Source organism: Lolium perenne, chromosome 7, assembly GCF_019359855.2.
Source record: "Lolium perenne isolate Kyuss_39 chromosome 7, Kyuss_2.0, whole genome shotgun sequence".
In the NCBI taxonomy this organism is placed as follows: domain Eukaryota; kingdom Viridiplantae; phylum Streptophyta; class Magnoliopsida; order Poales; family Poaceae; genus Lolium; species Lolium perenne.
The window spans coordinates 60,627,035-60,647,712 of record NC_067250.2 but is presented as its reverse complement, the minus strand read 5'-3'; the positions used below and the strand labels follow the sequence as shown (position 1 = coordinate 60,647,712).

At 40.4% G+C, this 20,678-nt stretch overlaps 1 protein-coding gene across 1 annotated transcript; it reads right to left on the bottom strand.

Annotated features, from left to right (window-relative positions):
* Window positions 1–144: 144 nt before the first annotated feature.
* LOC127317340 (uncharacterized) lies at window positions 145–19,644 on the bottom strand. Its single transcript, XM_051347893.2, has 42 exons — window positions 19,429–19,644; window positions 19,248–19,329; window positions 18,973–19,050; window positions 18,769–18,849; window positions 13,789–13,865; window positions 13,643–13,697; window positions 13,494–13,542; window positions 13,235–13,372; window positions 13,062–13,143; window positions 12,317–12,395; window positions 12,152–12,195; window positions 11,869–12,063; window positions 11,315–11,390; window positions 10,866–10,946; window positions 10,670–10,750; window positions 9,226–9,302; window positions 9,090–9,144; window positions 8,949–8,997; window positions 8,607–8,744; window positions 8,267–8,348; window positions 8,109–8,187; window positions 7,819–7,865; window positions 7,474–7,688; window positions 7,267–7,354; window positions 7,044–7,163; window positions 6,845–6,963; window positions 6,690–6,762; window positions 6,495–6,614; window positions 6,112–6,180; window positions 5,819–5,989; window positions 5,699–5,746; window positions 5,393–5,534; window positions 4,825–4,922; window positions 4,327–4,471; window positions 4,149–4,234; window positions 3,947–4,057; window positions 2,788–2,862; window positions 2,553–2,618; window positions 2,237–2,425; window positions 2,038–2,148; window positions 1,147–1,227; window positions 145–625 (listed from the first exon to the last, which is right to left on the bottom strand). The coding sequence occupies exons 1-42, from the start codon at window positions 19,540–19,542 to the stop codon at window positions 446–448; spliced, it is 4,146 nt and encodes a 1,381-aa protein (XP_051203853.1). The 5' UTR covers window positions 19,543–19,644; the 3' UTR covers window positions 145–445.
* Between the last annotated feature and the right edge of the window lie 1,034 nt (window positions 19,645–20,678).

The window sequence follows — 20,678 nt, the reverse complement described above, 5'->3', positions numbered from 1 at the left end:
TGCTTACCTACTCTTTGATGATGCGACGCAAGCTTGTTTTCTTTTCTTATCAGGTTCCTTTCCAGACTTATGTTACATCCAATCCAAGGATCATGTGTAGTACTGACTGTAGGAAATTAATCGAGGCCACATGTCCAGAAAAACTACGATCAACAAGAACTACTTGTATAAAAGCCAATACTGATCACGGTCATGAATTCATAGTAAACATTATAAAGAAATCGTGACCGACACACAGCAGGGTTCAGATCAAGGGCTCCACTGCAACCACTGCGATATTATTTTATTATTCTTTAATAATAAGGAAGTGCATCATGTTTCTATTGCGAAACTAGTTCGGGCAGTCCGGCGTCACAGGCTCGGCAGGATCGCTGACCCGATAGAGTAGCCACGCAACCCTGATGGTGGAGCCTTGCTAGCTTCAGTTTTGACGGTGGCGCTGCTTTCAGGCTTTCCCTGCAGACCCGAAGAGGCGTATTTTCTCTGCTACGACAGCTTTCATTGCCTCCTTAGCAGACGCCATGACCTGAACCAGGTCCTTTTCTGGCTTCTTGAGGGACTCCAGGTAACTGTTGCGGACCTCTGTGTTCACGTTGAATTTCCTCACACCCAAACCTATGCACTCCTGCTCCAGAAGTTCAGAAATTGAAATTTTAGAAAGCAGAAGGAGTTCGAGATTATTGTCACTTGCAAAATAGGATTTCGACCATGACAGTAGTAGATGATAACGCAATCGAGCTCATCAGTTGATGGGCTTAGTATGGAACTGTGAAGGCCAGAGGATGAGCCCCAAAATTGTTTTGGAAACTAACCATATATTTCTTTAGGGGAGGGAAAAACTAACTATAAATTTAGTTATATGCCTGACTTATTTTACGAGGGAAAATAAAACTGGTATTTGGGTGGGTGGCTGGGTGGTATATTTTTTCTATGGTAAATAACCAAACACGTTTTGAACTCACAAACTCTAGCATTAAGTATCTTTTAACCTTATGGTTGAAAGTTTTATGGTTAAAACCAAGTCCACAACCATGAATTGCCTTATGGTTGGAAATGATAAGCCTCACCATTCCCCAAATGATAAGCCTCACTATTACAAGCTACAACTTCACTGATCTTAATAAGGAAGGGAACAGTATATCAAACCTTTACAAGTTCATGTGGGAGGCCAGATGCTCCATGGAGAACCAAACTAACTCCTTTCTTCATGGTTAACTCACGAAGATCCTGTCATCGTTTCAAACACACTGAGTTAGGAAGTCACATACAACTGCACAAATTTGCTTGATCTTCACATAATACTTCACAAGATGTTGGGAAAAAGTTCCACTTGACACCCCTGAACTGTTACAGAAGTTAAGTTCCAACCTTTGACTATGAAACCCACTGTTTTTAAACTTGACCAGAAAACACAGACAACACATGGCAGGCAGGTGCCGTCACTTATACATTATCCACCTTTCCATGCCAGGAGATTAAGTAGAAATATCAGGAAAATCATAATTTTTAAAAACAATTTAAAGGTTCTCACAAAAAAAAGGGAAAAACAGAAAGTCGGGTAGAAGGTCTGGTAAAACAAATAACACGTGGGGATTTAGCCAATATACGAATTTCCTTGTTTTGATTTTCTAGCTAGTTTAATTCTTTTCAATAAAATTATGAATTGTACTATCCCATTTTTCTTGATTTTTTTACTAAAGCTGCTTACATAGCAAACTGATGGCATAATAATGTGCTGTCACATGTCAGGTCAGCTCAAAACCACATGGGTTTGAGCTGAAAAACTGCTGGTTTCAGAGTTCAAGGTTGAAAATTGGACATTTTTCCAAGATGTTAGTACAATTGCAAGATAGCATTACTATATAGACAACAATTCGCTAAAAAAAATCGCGAAAACGCAAAAGCCTTGCATTTCGATGAATTGAACAACAATTCGCTAATGGAATGTGGCATGCTATGATGCTTTCTTAGAAAAATCTTATGTTCTGTCACTAAGATCACATAAAGATTTTCATAATTTGATTGCATTTGCCTGACCTTTAGCAAGTCAAGTCTGAGGTTTGGTCCACTGGGAGGATATTTTCCATGAACATTTCCAATGCATACTGCTAATGCATCAATACCAGTTTCATCAATGAATTGCTCAGCCTGAAAAAAAATGTGCCATATAAGTTCACAATTGATACAGGAATAGAAGGCCATGGAGCTGAAATTTGTTGGGGAAAGAGAAAATGACCTGAGCAATATCAGTAAATCTTGCTTCATATTCTTCCACTGTCAGGCCGTCTTCAGTTCCTGATAGTCTCCCAAGTTCAGCTTCCACAAGTATGCCTTTTGCATGAGCCAATGAAGATATGTTCTTTGTGTATAGGATGTTCTCCCCCAAAGATAGGTGGGAACCATCCACCATGATTGAGTCAAATCCCTGGAAAATTAAGGGTCATAGCAAAAAGTCAGGACAAAAGTCAAGAATGAGATCTAGTAAATTATCAGTCTCATTCATGATTTCAGTACAGTACAGCTTGAGAAAATAACGCATATTTTTCTCATACCATCTCAAGAGCTTCAAGCAAATCTTGCTTGGAAGTCCCGTGATCATAGTGAACGGTGATAGGTACCTGAGTTAGAGGATCACAGAATGATCACCTTTATAGAACATAAATCAAGGGTGGCTGAATTGTAATATTTGAGAACCCAAGTTACATAAACATCTGTCAATTTTTTATTCACATCGTTGGATGTCCGCGTATACTCTTCAAGCATACTATATTTTCTAGTTTCTCTTACACTGGCTTGTTCTGCTGCAGCAATGCAGCATGCTACCAATGGAACTCCACCTTGCTTCAGGGCACTGGGATGAACCTAAATGAACACAATAAACATGGTTAGAAATTAAGATAATACATACCAACTACAAAAAAAATAGATATTAAGATGTCTGCAATAAAATTAGCCTGAGAAAATTGCATCTGTGGTGCTCGCTCAACTTTAAGCTTTTCTTACTATCCTTCGTCACCTGGAAAATCTGAAGCCACAATCCCAATACTCGTCACCATTTCTAACCGGACTCCCTTTCAGGATTTGCACAGAGTAAGAATGCAAGATGACATGGCAACTTTACTGACGTGTGTTAATACTTTGGCCTGGTGGTCACAGAAGGTACGGATAGATAGCTCATGTGGTCCAACTTGTTACACACATATTACTCTCTCTCCCACAGGAGCTGCAATCTTACAACGGCGCCATCACCCTGCCCACCATGTATTCGGCGAAATGCTGTTAATCAAGGCATCACTCGAGGTCACAGCACTCCGCAAGCACCAAAGCTGCTCTCTGGGGACATGGAAGCTGCATGGAGGCGGGGCACTCCAGAGCCCTCGGTGACAGAGGAACTACAGCGTGACTGGACTGAAAGTGTGAGATGAAGCAGAACAGAACGTGACAGCGCGATGAACGCAACAAACCCATGGTTGGAGTAATTGTCGCGAATGACTTTGAGTCTTCCATGGTGAGTGGGTGAGCATCGCGCACCAGTAGAGAGAGAGAAGGGAAGGAAAGGTGGGGAAGATGGGCCGGTGGACAGCGGAAACAGGGAATTACTCCACTGACATGTGGAACCAAGACGCCAACTTTACTTTCTCTCTGTCAATTAAACTGCTTTCCATGTCATCGCCCTCATCTACTTCCATTATCTAACAGACGCATGGACTCAAGCAATGCAGTTCCGTCCACACAAAAAGAACTGGTACAAATCCATGTCAGCTGTGCTGTATTGCGTCTATTCCATTAGAGCTAGTTGTTGCAAGCTTTTACTACTCAACTCCTATCATGGATACTCCACTACTCCGGTATGGTATAAAGGGTCACTGAACATGATAAACTATGTAATTCATACCAGAAATTTCCCAAGAAAACATTCTATTATTACTATTAAAGAATTCCTAACCTGAAGAATAGCAGGACTTTCTTCAGCCTCTGCAGCTGCAATGACAGCTTCAATTCCCTCAAGGTTATATACATTGAAAGCACCAACTGCGTATCCACTCTTCTCCGCGTTCTTCACAATAAGAACAATAATTAATGAAGTATTTGAAGCAAAAGATGATGTATATTCTTAACTAGAAGTTAACATGGTGGATAAATCTTACAAGGAGAAGTTCTTTTGTTGAACTTCTAGAAGGGCAAGCCCAATTCTGGACCACTTTTGCCAGAGCACTGTTATCGCCAACATTACCTGTCGTTAGGGGAGCGACAAGATAGTTCATTGAGTAAAAAGGTAATGTTATCTGTCTGTTGGTATGGAAATGAGATAAGAGTGTTTATGACCAGGGAAAACGATGTAAGGGACACCAGGATGTCTACTCTCAGGGCCAAGCTGCCACAACGGTACACCAGCTAAAGCTTGTCCCATTACTTTGGCACGGCGAGCTTCCAAAGCTTTCGTAGCAAGATCAGACGAAGTGATTCCTCCCTTTGTAAAGAAATCATATTATAAAGACTAACACCAGAAGTATATTTCATGCACAACTCGTGGAATCAGTCATTTTGTTTGAGATAGCTAGCACGGTTGAATATGTACACTGTTCTTTTTTTCTGAAGGAAACATGTAGCCATATTGGTGTTATACTATCTTAATATTTAATAAAGTATGAGGCGAAGTTCCAATAAAACATAACAAACATTTTGACTGGATAGTAACAGTTTCAGAAGTTGGCAAATTTTGCAGGATATAACAAGCTATATCTTATGCATACAGTTTGATACAGTGAAATAAGTAACAATACAATGTGCTCAGAAGGAAGAAAACAGTTGTTTATTTGTTACCTTTGCAAGGATGTAACGGGGTCGTGTATCAATTCTTCTCACAATCTCTACTAGTGCTGAGCTCACTTTGTAATTAATTTCTAAACTTTCTTCAGGAGCTGCAACATGGAAGGTACCCAAGAAATAAAATACTTGTTTGGCATCAAAACATAGCAAACAATAGTAACATGTCACTGAATGACAACGGTTGTGGTTGACCGGTAACGACAGAGTGCATCTGAATTGAATTCAGGGATTAAATTAAGCTCTGAGCATCTGATACAATGTACTCCCTCCGTCCCGAAAAGGAGTCTAGATACATCCGAATTTAGACAAATCTTCGACATGCTTTTCAGGACGGAGGGAGTAGATTTTCGGGGATATTTTTGTGCTTCCTCAGAATCTCCCAACTTTTGGTTGCAAAGTCATTACCAGCACAACTTTGTCATCAATTTGTCAGGTGAGATGTGGCTCGGGGAATTGATGGCATTAGGAAGCTAGAAATCAAAACTGACTCACTTTTTTATCACCGGATTGCTAATGGAACAAATAATACAAATGGCCATATGATAATTAGAGAGATACTAACTTTTTCCGGTAATGAGTTGGCGGCTGGTGACGACTAGAGTGTCTCTCCTGGACTGTATGTAAGCATTTCCTAATTCAACAACTCTGCTGATTTCTTGGTCTCTGTCCTCAGTTGATTTCAGTGAGACCATCTCAACAGACACCTGCAATGAGTAAATAAGAGAACATGATACTAACAACTCAAACTGATATCAGAGAAAACAATTTAACTTGCAATAGTACTGGAACTGTTTACGTTTTTATCCAAGTAGATGTATACACTGAGTGACGGATCATGTTTAGGCATGACAGCCAAGATATAAATTACCTCTATCACTAGAAGGGATTGCGTGCATTGTGAGCGAAGCTCATCAACCTAACAAATTTGAAAGAACATGCAAATGAGATAAATATGGGGAAAAGCATCTTAAAGCGTTGCAGGGCTAACCTGCTTCGTAGTTTTTGGCACATAAGAACCAACAACTATGAGACCTCCAGCTAAAGTTCTTTTTAACCCAAGGTCATTTGGGCGAATCGGTGGCTTTGGCTCAATCCCAATTCTAGCACTCACAAAACTTGCAGCTGTGCGGCATAGAAATCGCTTTCCTTGCAATTCAGCCTGATGGGTTAATATACAAAGAGAAGAACAATATATCAAAACAAAGCATCCATCTTACGAATAAGACATATTATCACACTATCAACAAATGCTTCTTGTAGAAATGGAGCGTTATATCATGCCTGGATCATTCCAGCAGCAAAGACATTCATGTCCCTCTCACTAGCAGCATTGACAATACACACAGAGCCCTAAAAAAGAGTCAAACTGCCTGTCAGGAAATATTCGAGGTAAATCAAGAGGAGAAGAAATCAGAACAAAAAGGAAAATGGGTTTCTGATAATTGATAGGCGAGTTTGATGGTCAGTACAGTTCTCTAGTCCCTAAAATGTCTGTAATATTTTATAATCCATTTCATTTTAGCATGTATTCTGCCATGACTGCAAACAGAAATGAGAGTGTGAAAGATCTATAAAATGAGTGTGCAATAACTATATTATCCACAAAAAAGTACAAAACGACTTGAAAATAAATGTTCATATGGTACATGTTTATTATTAAATACCTTCTCCAACCTACAGAGATGCTGGCAGACTGCATTTGGTCCTTCTTTACGCAGAAGACTTATGGAAATTGTCGAAACTTGGTTTGCTGAAATCCTTCCTCTAGTTTTTTCTTCAACCCACTATATATCAAGTAATATAAAATTGCTAAGATCGTTGCTTTTCACTTCACCAAACAAACAGTTCCACAACAATACCTGTTTGAGATCGGAAGATGTATAGCCAAAAGATGCATCCTTGGCGAACTCAGTCTCTCCAGCAGGAATCAATCTGTAAGATATTGTTGGACAATAATAATGTTATGTGTTAATTTGTATTTAAATGCATTGCATAATAATACTGCATAGATTACCTGTCAGATTCTGCAACATAATGAATGTCATCAATAGTGTACCGCCCACCTTGAAGAAAGAAGGGACAGATTATCCAAGCATCCATGTCACCTAATACTGAAACAACTGCATCAGCTTCCTGGAAAGTAGAACGATGTGATGTATGGTCAGGGAAATGAAATAGAAAAACAAGAGAGAAAGAGAACTTCAGATAATAACCTCTGGGAAATGGCCACGTAGAGTGGAATCGCCTCTCAAGACCACTGTATAGCTAATACCAGGGACAGTCTTTGCTGCAGCTTCAAGATTTTTGCAAATATCTTTTACTAGTAGTGCGGCCTATATAAGTGAAAAGGTTTGAACATATATTTAAAGACACCAAAGATAAAACAAATTTTGCGAGAATATAAAAAATAAACTTTGTAAGATTACACTTTCCTACCTTATCAGCAATCATTGACCGAGAGTTTGTCAAAATAAAAAAGCAAGTTGGCAGTTTCAGAAACTGCTCTGTGAGGGCTTCAACAGGCCTGCAGTTTAGAGTTACGAGTGAGGCTTATGAATTTATGTAAGGAACATGGGCAAACGAAAAACAATAGATAATCGGAAGGATATTTAAGCTAAGATAACAAAATATGCTTTGGTTTACCATTCAGTCAAGACCTCTATATCATGAACTGTTTGAGTTCCAGTTGGATCATCATCTAAAACTACAAGAACTTTTTTGCTATCATGAGATGCAGAGGAAACAAGATCATCCATTGGAACTTCAGGCCACTCAGCAGGAAGAGAACGCAGGACATCGTCTTTATCAAGCATGGGTGGCCTTGCTTCTACTTTTACTCCAGTCAATGTCTCATAGACCTGTGCTAATGCAACCGCCATGCAAGTTAAGGAAAGAAAATTTAAATTAGGCTTATCAATTAATCTTACTTTCTCTCAAGTTTTGTTTACTGAGAGGTGCTAGCTGCTGAAACATAGGGTAACTTCGCACCTTGACAACAGCAGCATCATCACACCGACCCCACCCAGAAGAAGAACCTGTTGGAAATACATCAAACAGATAAAACAATAGCCATCTTTTTAAAGACTATTATAAAAAATACCTGTAGTACAGTGGTATTATTATAGAATAAAGGGGTGAAATGGCATCAAATGGATCGTTCTCATTGTACAATGAGAAATATGCATTGTTGAACATTTGGAACAAAATTCAATTAAGAAAACATTTGGAACAAAAGCATAGAATGAGAAATGATCTTTGCTTTTATGCCAGACAATTACCTGAAACAAACAGTTGATGAGCAACACTAGAGACATGCAATGGGATCCCCAAGCTGGAGCTTTCACGAGATACTATACCCTGAAATAGGCAAGACACACATTATGATATTTTATCAGTAGTTCATATAGTGCATAAGTCATAGATCGGTTATCCATACAAGATCCTTGACGAATATGTCCACTGCAGAATAAGGTGTGTAATCATTATCAATCATGTGCGGCACACGATTTCCAAACATCCTGCAATACATTAAGTGTATCGATTATCAGATAGGCACCTTCACTCATTCTAAAACATATCACTGGATATCTGAAAGACTGGTCAGTTGACCTACAGGGAGCTGATAGCTTAGTTAGAAAAAACTACTAGAACCAATTGTTTCGTTTCTTCTTCTAGAACACTTTGTTACTCGGGCAACATACATACATAAGTATAAACACTGAAGAGTCAAGAAGCAAAAGGGATTACAGTGAGGCAGTTAAACAATGGAAACATACCACGAGTAACCTCTTGCATGTTGAATAATTTCGAAAACTCTTCTTGTTCGCAAATTTAGTCGAGCACCAAATGCCATTGCTTCAGCTGCTGAGGCTATATGGACCCCAGCAAGAAGTTGGTTGACCATTTTAACAGAACTGGGAACAATAGCAGAAGAGATATGTTGATTTATGCACACAGAAAAGTATTCAGACATCTTTAATTGTATATATTTTTTTTTCGATAAGGGGGAAAATCCCCTTATTTTTAATTGTATATATATATATAAACAACCGCCAGCACTAACAAAAAATAGTAAATATATATAAGCAAGGCACATTGTTAGGAAATATGTGTATCACCTCGAAGCTCCACATCCTCCTTTGATGACATATAGCTTCTCGCTTAGTGCTGTCATGCAAAAAAAAAAAAAAATCAGAATCATGGACCAGTGTCCATATGTTCTAAACAACATATGATGGTCTTCAGAGAACCTATTTTACCTGACAAAACTCTACCAGCAGAATACAGAGCTTCATCTGTTCCCGAAGCCATTACCTTCAAAAGAAGTTCAAATCTATCTATCAATTAAGGTTACATCTTCACTTTATAATTAAACTGATGTGTTGCTAATCATACAGTTAGGGTCCCATCTGCTGCCCTCTTGACACCACCAGATACTGGAGCATCAACCAACTTTATCTCTCGACTTTCGGCTGTACAGAAGTAGTTCATGATTCCAAATAAAATCATAAGAGAAAGCAGTAAACAACATTGCCGACATATCTAAAATGGAAGCAGTTCTACACTTCTGGTACTACAAGCTTGCAAGGTTTTGGGGTGCTACCGTACCATCAATGCATAGAAAACGATATTAAATTTACAAAAAAAAAAAATGAATTTCTCTAGACACAATTGACATGACATAAATCTAGCAAGACACAAAATGCAACCTACACATGGAGATAACAAAATTTCAAATAATGTTTGTTAATAGCCAAAAATAAAATGGAAAAGAAAAAAATGGAGCAGCTATAGCAGTAGATTTTATTTCTTGATGTACAAGTCAAATTTAGAATTTAGAATTTTGCGTCATAATAGATCTATATTGTATCATAGCTGTCAATTTTTCGGAAATTTTCACTTTTGGAGTTGCTCTTCATAGCACTTTATGGTCTGTTTGGGTGGGAGCCCCAGGTTACCAAGCCAAATAATTGGTTTTGAACAAGTGCTTGGGCATTGTTTGGATTGGAGCCTATTATTTGGCATGCCCATGCCAGCTTCAGATCTCCAGTAAAAAAATTACACCAAAAAGTTGGCCAGATGTGGCTGGCGGAAATCTATGCCAGTATTTTGGCTCGCCCGTGAGTTGGCAGGGCCAACCTAGGCAAAAACCAAACATGCCCTTACTTCATAACAATGGACTCCAAACGCTAAATACATACAGGCTGTCACTGCACAGTAATTGTCACTTCTGCAAATGATTACTAAGTGAATGTGTTGTTTTCAGTTGAACAATGTAAAACGCTACTTGTGACACACTGACAAGATAGGAACAGATTTAGATTTCTATGAGTTGGCTTTAATATTTACACCGAATGGAATTTCCGATAACGGGAGTGATGTTTTGGCTCTTGGGTGCATATGCTCCCTTTATTTTGAAATGCATCTTTGATACATTTTGAAATGTCAAAAAATTCCAAACGAAAAATTAACGTGTACATCTTCACATGCTACGTGCGCATAAAATCTTTCCATGAAAAATCGACTTGTCGTTTGGGCTGTGTAAAATACACAAATTTTGGTGATAAAAATAAGGCTTTTTGTGAGATATGTTTTTTTTTCTTTTTTTACATGGACCACAAAAAATATCGGTTTTCTGTGAAACCGTACGAACGCACATAGATTGTCGAGATGTACAAGCAAAAAAATTTGTTAAATTGTTTTGACAATTAAAAATATGTTTTTGGGGTGGTGGGAGCATATGCACCCGGGAGCCGAATGGAATTTCCGATAACCAAAGTGTTTGATGATCTTGTTCCTTATTCAATGCCGTGACAGAGAGATAGAAAAGAGCTGCTACCTTCCAATCTTTTCTTGAGTTGAGTCATAAATCCAGGAGAAACTGTAGAAGACAGAATAATGGATGTTCCCGCTGACAATGCTGAAAGACAAGGATATCAACAACCGTGTAACTAGAGCTCAACTAAAAGTAAACTACCTGAGAGATGCAAATAGTCAGGAAAACTAGAACGAAAAGGATTAATAGTAAACTTTACCTGGCACAGCACCAGCATTTCCATACAGAACACTTTCAGCTTGAACTTCATTTGCAACCATGATAATAAGTATTTCCACATCTGAAACAAATTTCTCGTTAATAATACAGACATGGCATCATCATTGATACATAGTACATGGTATTTCTGTTCGGGTGGTGTCGCTTTTAGTTAAGTAGTGACAAGATGGGCTCTAAAATGAGGGGGAAAACCAGATTTGAGAGAAAAAAAAGTACACGAGAATTATGAGGTCTGAGCTGACCTCATGAAGTCAAATAATTATAAAACACTGGCGTACTTTTATAGTTTGACTCTAAAATGAAGGAGAAAAAAAGTACACGAGAATTATGAGGTCTGAGCTGACCTCATGAAATGAAATCAGATAATTATAAACACTGGCGTACTTTTATTGGTGATACTATATTTCATACAACAAGATTTCAATGTACCTTTTGATACTTGCTCAGGAGAATCTTTAGTCAATCCACCTAAATCAGCAAATCTGGCCATTGTTGGCTTGTACACCTAAATGAGAAAATGAGATAAAATTATTGTTTTGTGGCATCAGAAGAACATCTTTTATATAGCATCATGTACAGACAACGATATGTAAGTAAGGGTGAGAGGGGTATCCTATTTCCTCAACTCTAAGAGCACATACATTTGTATAAGCTCAATGTGCCCAATGAATTACCAAAAGGAGAAGAATTCAGGATATATTCTTGTGTTATTCAGATTACTGCTGTCCTTTCTCATGCCTTGAGATTAATCTAGGCTATTCACGGAATCGTCTGGCAAATCAAAGGCTTAAAACCACAGAGGTAAAATTTAACATCCATCATATTATTGTCTAGATTATTTGAAATGCAAACAATGTACAGAACTACTAGTATGACTAGAAATAACAAATCAAGTTGAGAACTTCTTTTATTCCTTGTACTTGAACTGCAGCAATTCAAATGAGAAACTATGAAGTAGAGGAGTAATAAGTGTGAGTTCCTACATCATAAGCAGTTACAGAGAACCCTGATTTTAGCAAATGAGATGCCATTCCAAAGCCCATAGCTCCAAGACCAATAAAGCCAACTCTCTTTACTTCTTTAGAGGCCATAACAAGCTGATCAGCTAATTTGCTCGCGTCATAGATTTGTTTATTGGCAGCATCTATGATGTTTACTCCAAATAATTGTTCCCAAACCTGTAAAACGGTTTTCCAAATTTTAAGATAGATCTGACAAACTGAAGCAGCTATGTGCAGCTTGAGAAAGCTGACAATAATTCCAAACCTTCAACGGTGAAGCAGATTCACCTCCAATTACTGCTGACGAACCTGAAGATAAGTACAAAACCATGCATAAATAAGAAGGCAAGCAACTTAAAGCTTTGGATGGTAGTTCAGGCTATGAGGAGAATTTCAACTGTATTGCTGTAAAGAAGGTTTGACAGCATACCATGTATTAATTGTTGATAGGCAACGGATAGAAGTGGCACAGGGAATGTTACTGCTTTAGCCATATCCATCACGTAGCTCTATATTGTTTAAGAGAGAAAACTTTCTTAGTGATTCGTATGCAGAAGCATTCAGACAATCAGCCATGCAATAGTAGAAGTCCTTCTACAGTTTGCAACATCAGATACTAACTAATCTTTTAATTCTCTATCCAAGATGGTGTTAATTTATGAGATCAAAGCATGGGAAGATACGAAATAAAAATGCAAATTTCATGAGCACCTCCTAGCCATGATAGGTGCTTGGAAATAGGAGAAACCAAGGAGGAGAATTAGGAAGATTAAGAAAGAGTCCAGAAGAGAATCAGGCCAGTTAGAGATATAGTAATAGTTAGACTTCATAGAATGTTCAGTGCATGGACACAGTAATAGTTGAGTTCATATAATGTTACGAGTCCACAGACATAGTAATAGTGATTTCATCCTGTTAGTGGCCATATCACGGAGCTCTGCTACCTCGGAAGGACTTGAGGGTCAAGGTCAGTCCCTCTAGCAAGAAATACACTCTTCTCTTCCAATTGCCAACCCCAGCCCCTACAATTTATCTATCACATCCCAGCTACCCTACTTCTACAGCAGGGCATGGGCTCCTATAGGCAGAAGGTGACTTCGGTCATTGTCCGTGCAACCTTCACAACAATAAGCGTGTACATCATATTTATATTCTTCTACGTAAAAGAAACTTACTGCATGTTTCTTTACTGACTTCAGAGAATCAGTAAGCACAGGATCTTCACTCAGAAGTTTTGGAACCACCTCCACAAATATCCTGTCAATAAATAGGGCGTTCATAAGTTGAAATACATACCTCCAAGTATTACAGGTTTAGAAAAACACAAAAACACAATGATCCTTGTAACCTTGAGCTTCCTGCAGCATTTGATATTATGTCATAGATAATTGATGGATGGATCCCAGCTCGAACACCAAGAAACATTGCTTCAATAGAAGCAACAAAATGAATGCTTTCCAGCAAATCATTAACCAGCCTCATTTTGCTGTAAAATAAATTGTATCCGGTTCAAATAGTGACAATAATAGTTTCAGTAGTATTGGAAGGGATAAAAATTGATACATCTATTATCTGGTATTTGATATTTTCAGAAAAAAGAAAGCAACCTGCTGCTGCCCAATTCACCTTCGACAAAGTAAATGGTTTTTTCAAGACCTGCAAATATCAGATAGCTTAGAAAATCAGCATCATTACAGCATCCTAGATAAGGACCAAGAATAAAACATTAGTAAAAAGTGAACAAATTTGGAAGTACCAGAGAAGAGTTGACCAGCTCTTTCTGCTACATCCTTTCTCCCAGATGCAACGACCTGACATTGAAAAGCTAATAAATAGTGATATAACAGGATAATGGAAGCATACATGCACACAGTCCAGATTCTCAGCTGGTGTGTTACTTACAACAGTATTATGATTCAGTTCGTCAGATAAACCACTAAAAAGGTAACCGTCAAGAAGAAGGGTATCTTTCTTCTCATCTGCAGAATGTAATTTGGATTAAGTAATAGAGTCATTCATCACCAACATTCGTGCACTCTGTTTGTTCGAATGGGATTACAGGAGGATCATAGAAACTGCACGAGCATTTCCTAGTGTAGGCTTTTGGGGAAATTGTGGATGGGTTGGTCACTTGGACCTCCACACCCTCTCATATATATAGCTCAACTTAGGCTTACATGTTAACTCATACACTAGAATAGTCTAGACACTACTACTATACTAACACTCCCTAGAATACTCTAGACTTTGCTAATAAACTAACTTAGATTCTAGCACACTACTGGAATATTCTAGACTTTCCTAGGAGACTACTACTAATCTCCAATTCCCCTAGAGCATTCTAGACTCTACTAGAGTACTATTACACTAATCTTAGATTCCAACACTCCCCCTCAAGATGGGCGATGGATATCTATCATTCCCATCTTGTTACATGCCAACAAACATTCCTTACTACCTAATCCTTTGGTTAGACAATCTGCTATTTGTTCTCTAGAGGTTACATGGCTTAACTTCAAGGTTCCTTCGTCAAGCCGTTCTTTAATGAAGAATCGATCTATTTCCACATGCTTTGTTCGGTCATGCTGAACGGGATTGTTAGCAATGTTTATTGCTAACTTGTTGTCGCACCAAAGATTCAATGGCCCTCTCCGCAGTAGCTTCAATTCTGATAGGAGCCCTTTCATCCATAACATCTCACACAAACACACCGCCATTGCTCTATACTCTGCTTCTGCAGTTGATCTTGAGACCACATGCTGCTTCTTGCTCCTCCAAGATACCAAGTTTCCTCCTACAAAGACACAAAAGCCTGATGTTGACCTTCTGTCATCAAGGCAACTTGCCCAATCAGCGTCACAATATCCCTCCACACTCAAGTGCCCATTGGCCTTGAACCATAGACCTTTTCCAGGACTTCCTTTCAGATAGCGTAAAATTCTATAAGCTGCCTCTAGATGTCCACTTCTTGGGTCATGCATGTAGCGGCTCACCACACTCACGGCATAAGATATATCAGGTCTCGTATGGCATAAATAGATAAGTCGACCAACAAGCCGTAGGTAGCGCTCTCTATTAACTGGATCTCCTGACTGAGCACATAGCTGGTGACTTTGCTCAATAGGAGTTGAAGCAGGCCGACACCCAAGCATACCAGTCTCATTGAGTAGATCCAACACATATTTCCGTTGAGAGATAACTATTCCTTTAGGAGATCTCGCAATCTCAATACCCAAGAAATACTTGAGTTGTCCTAGATCCTTAACCTCAAATTCTCTGCTCAATCTCATCTTCAGCCGGCTTATTTCATCATTATCGTCTCCAGTGATAACAATGTCATCCACATAAACTGCAAGGATGATAATAAGAAGCTATGAATGCCTATAGAACACGGTATGATCCCTATTACATTGCTTGTAACCCATATTGCGCATGGCTCTCCGGAACCTATCAAACCATGCCCTTGGTGACTGCTTGAGACCATACAAAGACTTCTTCAATCTGCACACCTTCCCCTGGGTGTTGGAGTTACTAAAGGCAGGTGGAATGTCCATATAAACTTCTTCCCGGAGATCTCCATGCAAGAAAGCATTCTTGACATCCAGCTGATGCAAGGGCCAACCAAAGTTAGCAGCACAAGAAATAAGAGTTCTTATAGTACTCATCTTTGCAACAAAGCAAAGGTCTCGTCATAGTCAATCCCATATGTTTGACCGTAACCCCTTGCCACCAACCTTGCCTTGTATCGTTCTATTTTCCCTTAAGGGATTGCTTCACGGAATACACCCATTTGCAAGTAACTGGACGTTTTCCAGCTGGAAGAGTAACAAGATCCCATGTATTGTTCTTCTCAAGAGCTTTCATTTCCTCCAACATGGCCTCGTACCACTTTGGGTCTTGTTTTGCTTCTTTCCAATCTCTTGGGATCACCACAGATTGCAATGATGCGATGAAGGCCCTGTAGTTCGTAGATAGAGATGCATGTGATACATAATTAGTAATGTCATGCTCCTCCTGGTACCAATTTGGAGGTTTTCTAGCTGCAGCTCGGGTTCCTTTTCTTAAGGCAATGGGCAAGTCCATTGAATCCCTCGTAATAGATGGACCTGCGTCATCAGACAATTCATCAGTTTCAACACCTGTTGGAGCATGTTGCTCCCCCTGCACCTGTGTGTCACTTGTCGTGGGAACCTGTTGTTGCACATGTTGCTCCCCCTGCACCTGTGTGTCACTTGTCATGGGAACCTGTTGTTGCTGCTGCTCATGCTGCGATTTTCTCCGTGTATATACTTTCAAGTTCTCTTCCTCGTTTGGCTTTCTCCATCTCTCTTCACTTGTAGCTTGTCTCCTTGTAGACACCCTTAGATTTTCTTCCTCATTTGGTTTTGTCCATCTCTCTTCACTCGTAGGAGATGGAATTGAACCAACAACAACTCTGGATGGTTCATGTTCCTTTGTCCTCAAAAGTTCACTCTCCCCCTCTCGACTAGCTTCGATTGTGCTAGGAGAGTCAAAGTCAAACAACGAGCTGAGGTCCGTCTTCTCTCCATAGAACGGCTCAGACTCTCTAAATGTCATATCCATGCTAACAAATGTTCTCCACTCACTAGGGCTCCAACACTTGTAGCCCTTTTGTCCAGATGGGTATCCAATGAAGATGCACTTCACAGCACGAGGATCCAATTTTCCCACCGAAGGTCTATGGTCTCTAACAAAGCAAGTACACCCAAACACCTTTGGCGGAACGATGAACTCATTTTGGCCATAGATCATTTCATATGGAGTCTTCATCCCAAGCACTCTTGAGGGCATCCGGTTGATGAGATAAGTAGCAGTCATAACCGCTTCACTCCACAAGCAGTGGGGCACATTCATGGTAAACATAAGTGATCGAGCCACCTCCAACAGATGCGATTCTTCCTTTCACTACTCCATTCGTGGAGAAGTATCAGGACATGAAGTTTGATGAAGTATTCCTTTTTGGGAAAGAAAATTGCCAAATTCATTGTTCACATACTCCGTCCCATTATCTGTCCTGATAATTTGAATACTAGCGTTGAAGCGATTTTGGACATATGCATAGAAGTCCTTGAAGCGTGTAACCACCTCACTTTATGTTTCAGAAGATATATCCAAGTCATTCGGGAGTAGCAATCAATGAAGGTGACAAAATACTTCATCCCGCTAACAGAGACCACCGGGGAAGTCCATACATCAGAGTGAATCAGTACAAAGGGCAACGTGCTCCGCAGTCCACGACTCACATATGATGTCCTGGTGTGTTTTCCCAACTCACATGCATCACACACAAGTTTTTCTTTGTCCACCTTCTTCATTTCTTCAGGGAATATCTTACTCATAGTATCAAAGGACATATGGCCCAATCGACAATGTTGGAGTATCAACCTTGCCTCATCTTCATTGGTAACAACTGTGAGAGCAGTGCACAACGCTTCATCGGTTTCCCTTCTATCCAAGTACCACAATCCCTTATGTCTCACACCTATCCCAAGCCTCCTTCCAGTCTTCCTCTCTTCAATTATACAATTATATCGATCGGCAATTATTCGACAATCAATATCATCAACCAAAGAGCTCATAGACACCAAACTCACCGGAAACGATGGAGCATATAGTACCGAAGACAATGTAATTGACGGAGTGCATTTCACTGTGCCGACCCCTTTCACAGGTTGATAAGTTCCATCGGCTGTTTGGATTGTCTCTTTATGCATGGGTGGATGTGGAGTATATGATGCAAACTCACTCCACTTACCCGTGACATGTGCTGATGCTCCCGAATCCAGAATCCAATTTGAACAAGTTCCATTTAATGCAGGAGCCTGACTTGAGATTGCTTCTTCTGTTTGTGCAAGATTCACACAATTTCCTAGGACAGTTGTTTTTTCACTTTGTTTTGAAATTTCTGCACTCTCCCTTGATTGTCTCAACTTCTCAATCTCCTTGAGCAATTGAGTCATTTTCTCAAGTAGCTTCTCAATTGTTTGATTCTCCCCCATTGATCAATATTTCTGAAAATCACCAATAAACCAGCTTATGTGCTTCTTCTCTTCTCTGCTATATTTGACCTACTCTTGCAGATCTCTCGACCCCTTCTTCTGGCTGCACACGCAGCTTAGGTCTCTCCTCTGTCCTCTACTCGCACACGCAGAAATCAGCACCTTTGCTTCTCCCTCTTCACTGCAAGCCACAAGCAGCTGCACCTCACCCAGCTGCTCCCTTCACCACCACACCGAACTTTGCAAGATTCACCACCACTCCGAACGCTGCAGACGGTTGGCTCCGCACCTCTGCAGCAGCTCACATCAACACTTCTACCTGGGCAGCACTCCACTCCTCTGCCCGTCTGTTGTATTTCCCCTGGATTTTGCGGAACTCCACCTCACTCCACCGAATCACCACAGGCAGCCCGTAGCACACACCATCACTGCCTCTAGCTCTGATACCATGTAGGCTTTTGGGGAAATTGTGGATGGGTTGGTCACTTGGACCTCCACACCCTCTCATATATATAGCTCAACTTAGGCTTACATGTTAACTCATACACTAGAATAGTCTAGACACTACTACTATACTAACACTCCCTAGAATACTCTAGACTTTGCTAATAAACTAACTTAGATTCTAGCACACTACTGGAATATTCTAGACTTTCCTAGGAGACTACTACTAATCTCCAATTCCCCTAGAGCATTCTAGACTCTACTAGAGTACTATTACACTAATCTTAGATTCCAATACCTAGTAATTGTTAACAGATTAGGTCAAATCAAAACTCAACACAAGCTGAGCATGGATACTTAGTTGTTAAGTGTGCATCTTTCTCATTCTTAAAAGTGACACTAGAAATTAGCATTCTACCTGCAAGCCTCTGCTCCAACTTGTCAAGACGACTAGGCACCAACGTCGACCGAATCAACACAAGAGCCCCTGCGCACAATCCTGTGCAATGCTCAAGCAAACATCATATCGGATGTTAGCAATATAGTATAACTTGTACAGAAACAAGTGCGTGAGGTTGAAAGACTGGCAGGCAACAGCATAACACAGGAAGCACGTGCATACCTTTCACAATACCCTGAGCCCCAAAGAACAACTCATCTACCGCATCGGCGTCGCTGAGCACAATGACGAGCGCCGCATCTGCAGGCACGGAGAGTTTGTGATCGATCAGATAGACGCAACACACATACGACGCCACCAGGAAGAGCATGGTCTCTTAGGCATTCCAACAAACGCCTTGCACGCACGCACGCACGAACTATGGCAGAAGAGCATGCGCGGCATGCTATCTCCGCCACGAGGACTGGACAGTGCTGGAGATGGTCATGTACGCTCACCTCGCGCGGCTTCAGCGGGGCTCCCGCATCGGACGGCGCCGCCCAGCTCCGCAAGCGCCGTTGCCGCCGCCGATCCATCCGCCTGCACGAACACGTTGGGTGAGGGGTGAGAAACGAAGCAACGTGGGGGGCGCGCGTGACGTAGGGAGCACGGAAGGAAGGGCGATCGAGCCGGGGCGACCTGGGGGTCGATGTAGAGGCGGACGATCGCGCCGGAGCGGAGGAAAGAGGCGGCGAGCGCTCGGCTCGGCTCATCTGCGCCGACGAACGCGACGATCGCAGACGACGACGGCATCGGTGGCGTGATCTCGCCGACGGCGACGGCGACGACCAACCCGGGGCAGAGGAGGCGAGCAGAGTGGAAAGCCGAGTGAGGAAGGGAAGTGACGCACGAGTCGACGACTCCACTGTTGTACACTACTAGTGTAGTGGGCCCGGCCTTCCGTGGCACCAGCTAGGACATGTCGCATGTCTGGGTTCCGGATAAAAACGCCACGAGGGCTCTCTCCCTGCATGTGGGCCATGGGAGAAAAACTGTGCCATTTTCTTACTTGGGACATAGAGATTTTAGTGCACGTGACATGGGACATAGCGCGATACAGGGATCTTGCTTTGGCTTTCATTTAGATCAACTTGCTTGGGTTGCCGGTAGATCCACCTGGAATAACAATTTTTATATGTCCATGAGAAAAGGAATAGAGATTTGGTGTTCCATGGGCACTAGTGATCTCGTTTTTTTAAAAAAAGTCATAAATCATATTTTTTTAAGTTCTATAAAAATTTGGAAAAAAAATACATATAGACAATGATGTATTCCACAAACTGTAAAATATCAATTTTAAATACTTTTTAGTTTGAGCTATTTGAGTAGTCATTTTTAAATCTCCAAAATATATCAGATTTTTTTCATTTTTGTCTAGCATAAAATAAAAAGAATTTCGGGCTGATAATTTGCATGATTTTGAGATTTGTCATTGAAAATCTCTAAAATTATTTTCAGATTTTTTTGATAACTTGTAAAAATGCTTTTTAGTTTTTTTTAATGAAAAGAGCACTGAATCTCGCGAGTCAAAACCACTTTCCATGAGAAAAGAGAGTTGATTGTGCTAACACTAGCATATGCTGAAAAAATAGCTCTATCAACAATCTTCTGATACAGTATAAAACATGCATAGAGGACACCTTTATGTCTATTGCAGATGATCATCCCAGGCCTAGGAGGGATCTAGACCACCCAAGAGGTTTGATTGAGGAAGCATATGATTGTTGCTTATGCTTTGAGCCTGGCACATGAAATTGAAGGTGATGCTTGTTTCAATCTCATTGTGATAATGGTAATCTTTTTGGAATGTTTAATTGCCTTCGAACATACATTTTAAAGATAATATTGACAACAACGAAAGTGCATGGAGCCCCCATGTGTGGATTTGG

What these genes read in the sequence shown, in the direction of transcription:
- LOC127317340 (XM_051347893.2), bottom strand. Translation starts at nt 19,542, where the DNA reads ATGCCGTCGTCGTCTGCGATCGTCGCGTTCGTCGGCGCAGATGAGCCG. An exon ending in CCCCGCTGAAGCCGCGCGAG is followed by an intron (nt 19,051 to 19,247) that starts GTGAGCGTACAT and finishes CCGTGCCTGCAG; the next exon opens with ATGCGGCGCTCGTCATTGTG. An exon ending in TATGTTGCAGAATCTGACAG is followed by an intron (nt 6,763 to 6,844) that starts GTAATCTATGCA and finishes AATATCTTACAG; the next exon opens with ATTGATTCCTGCTGGAGAGA.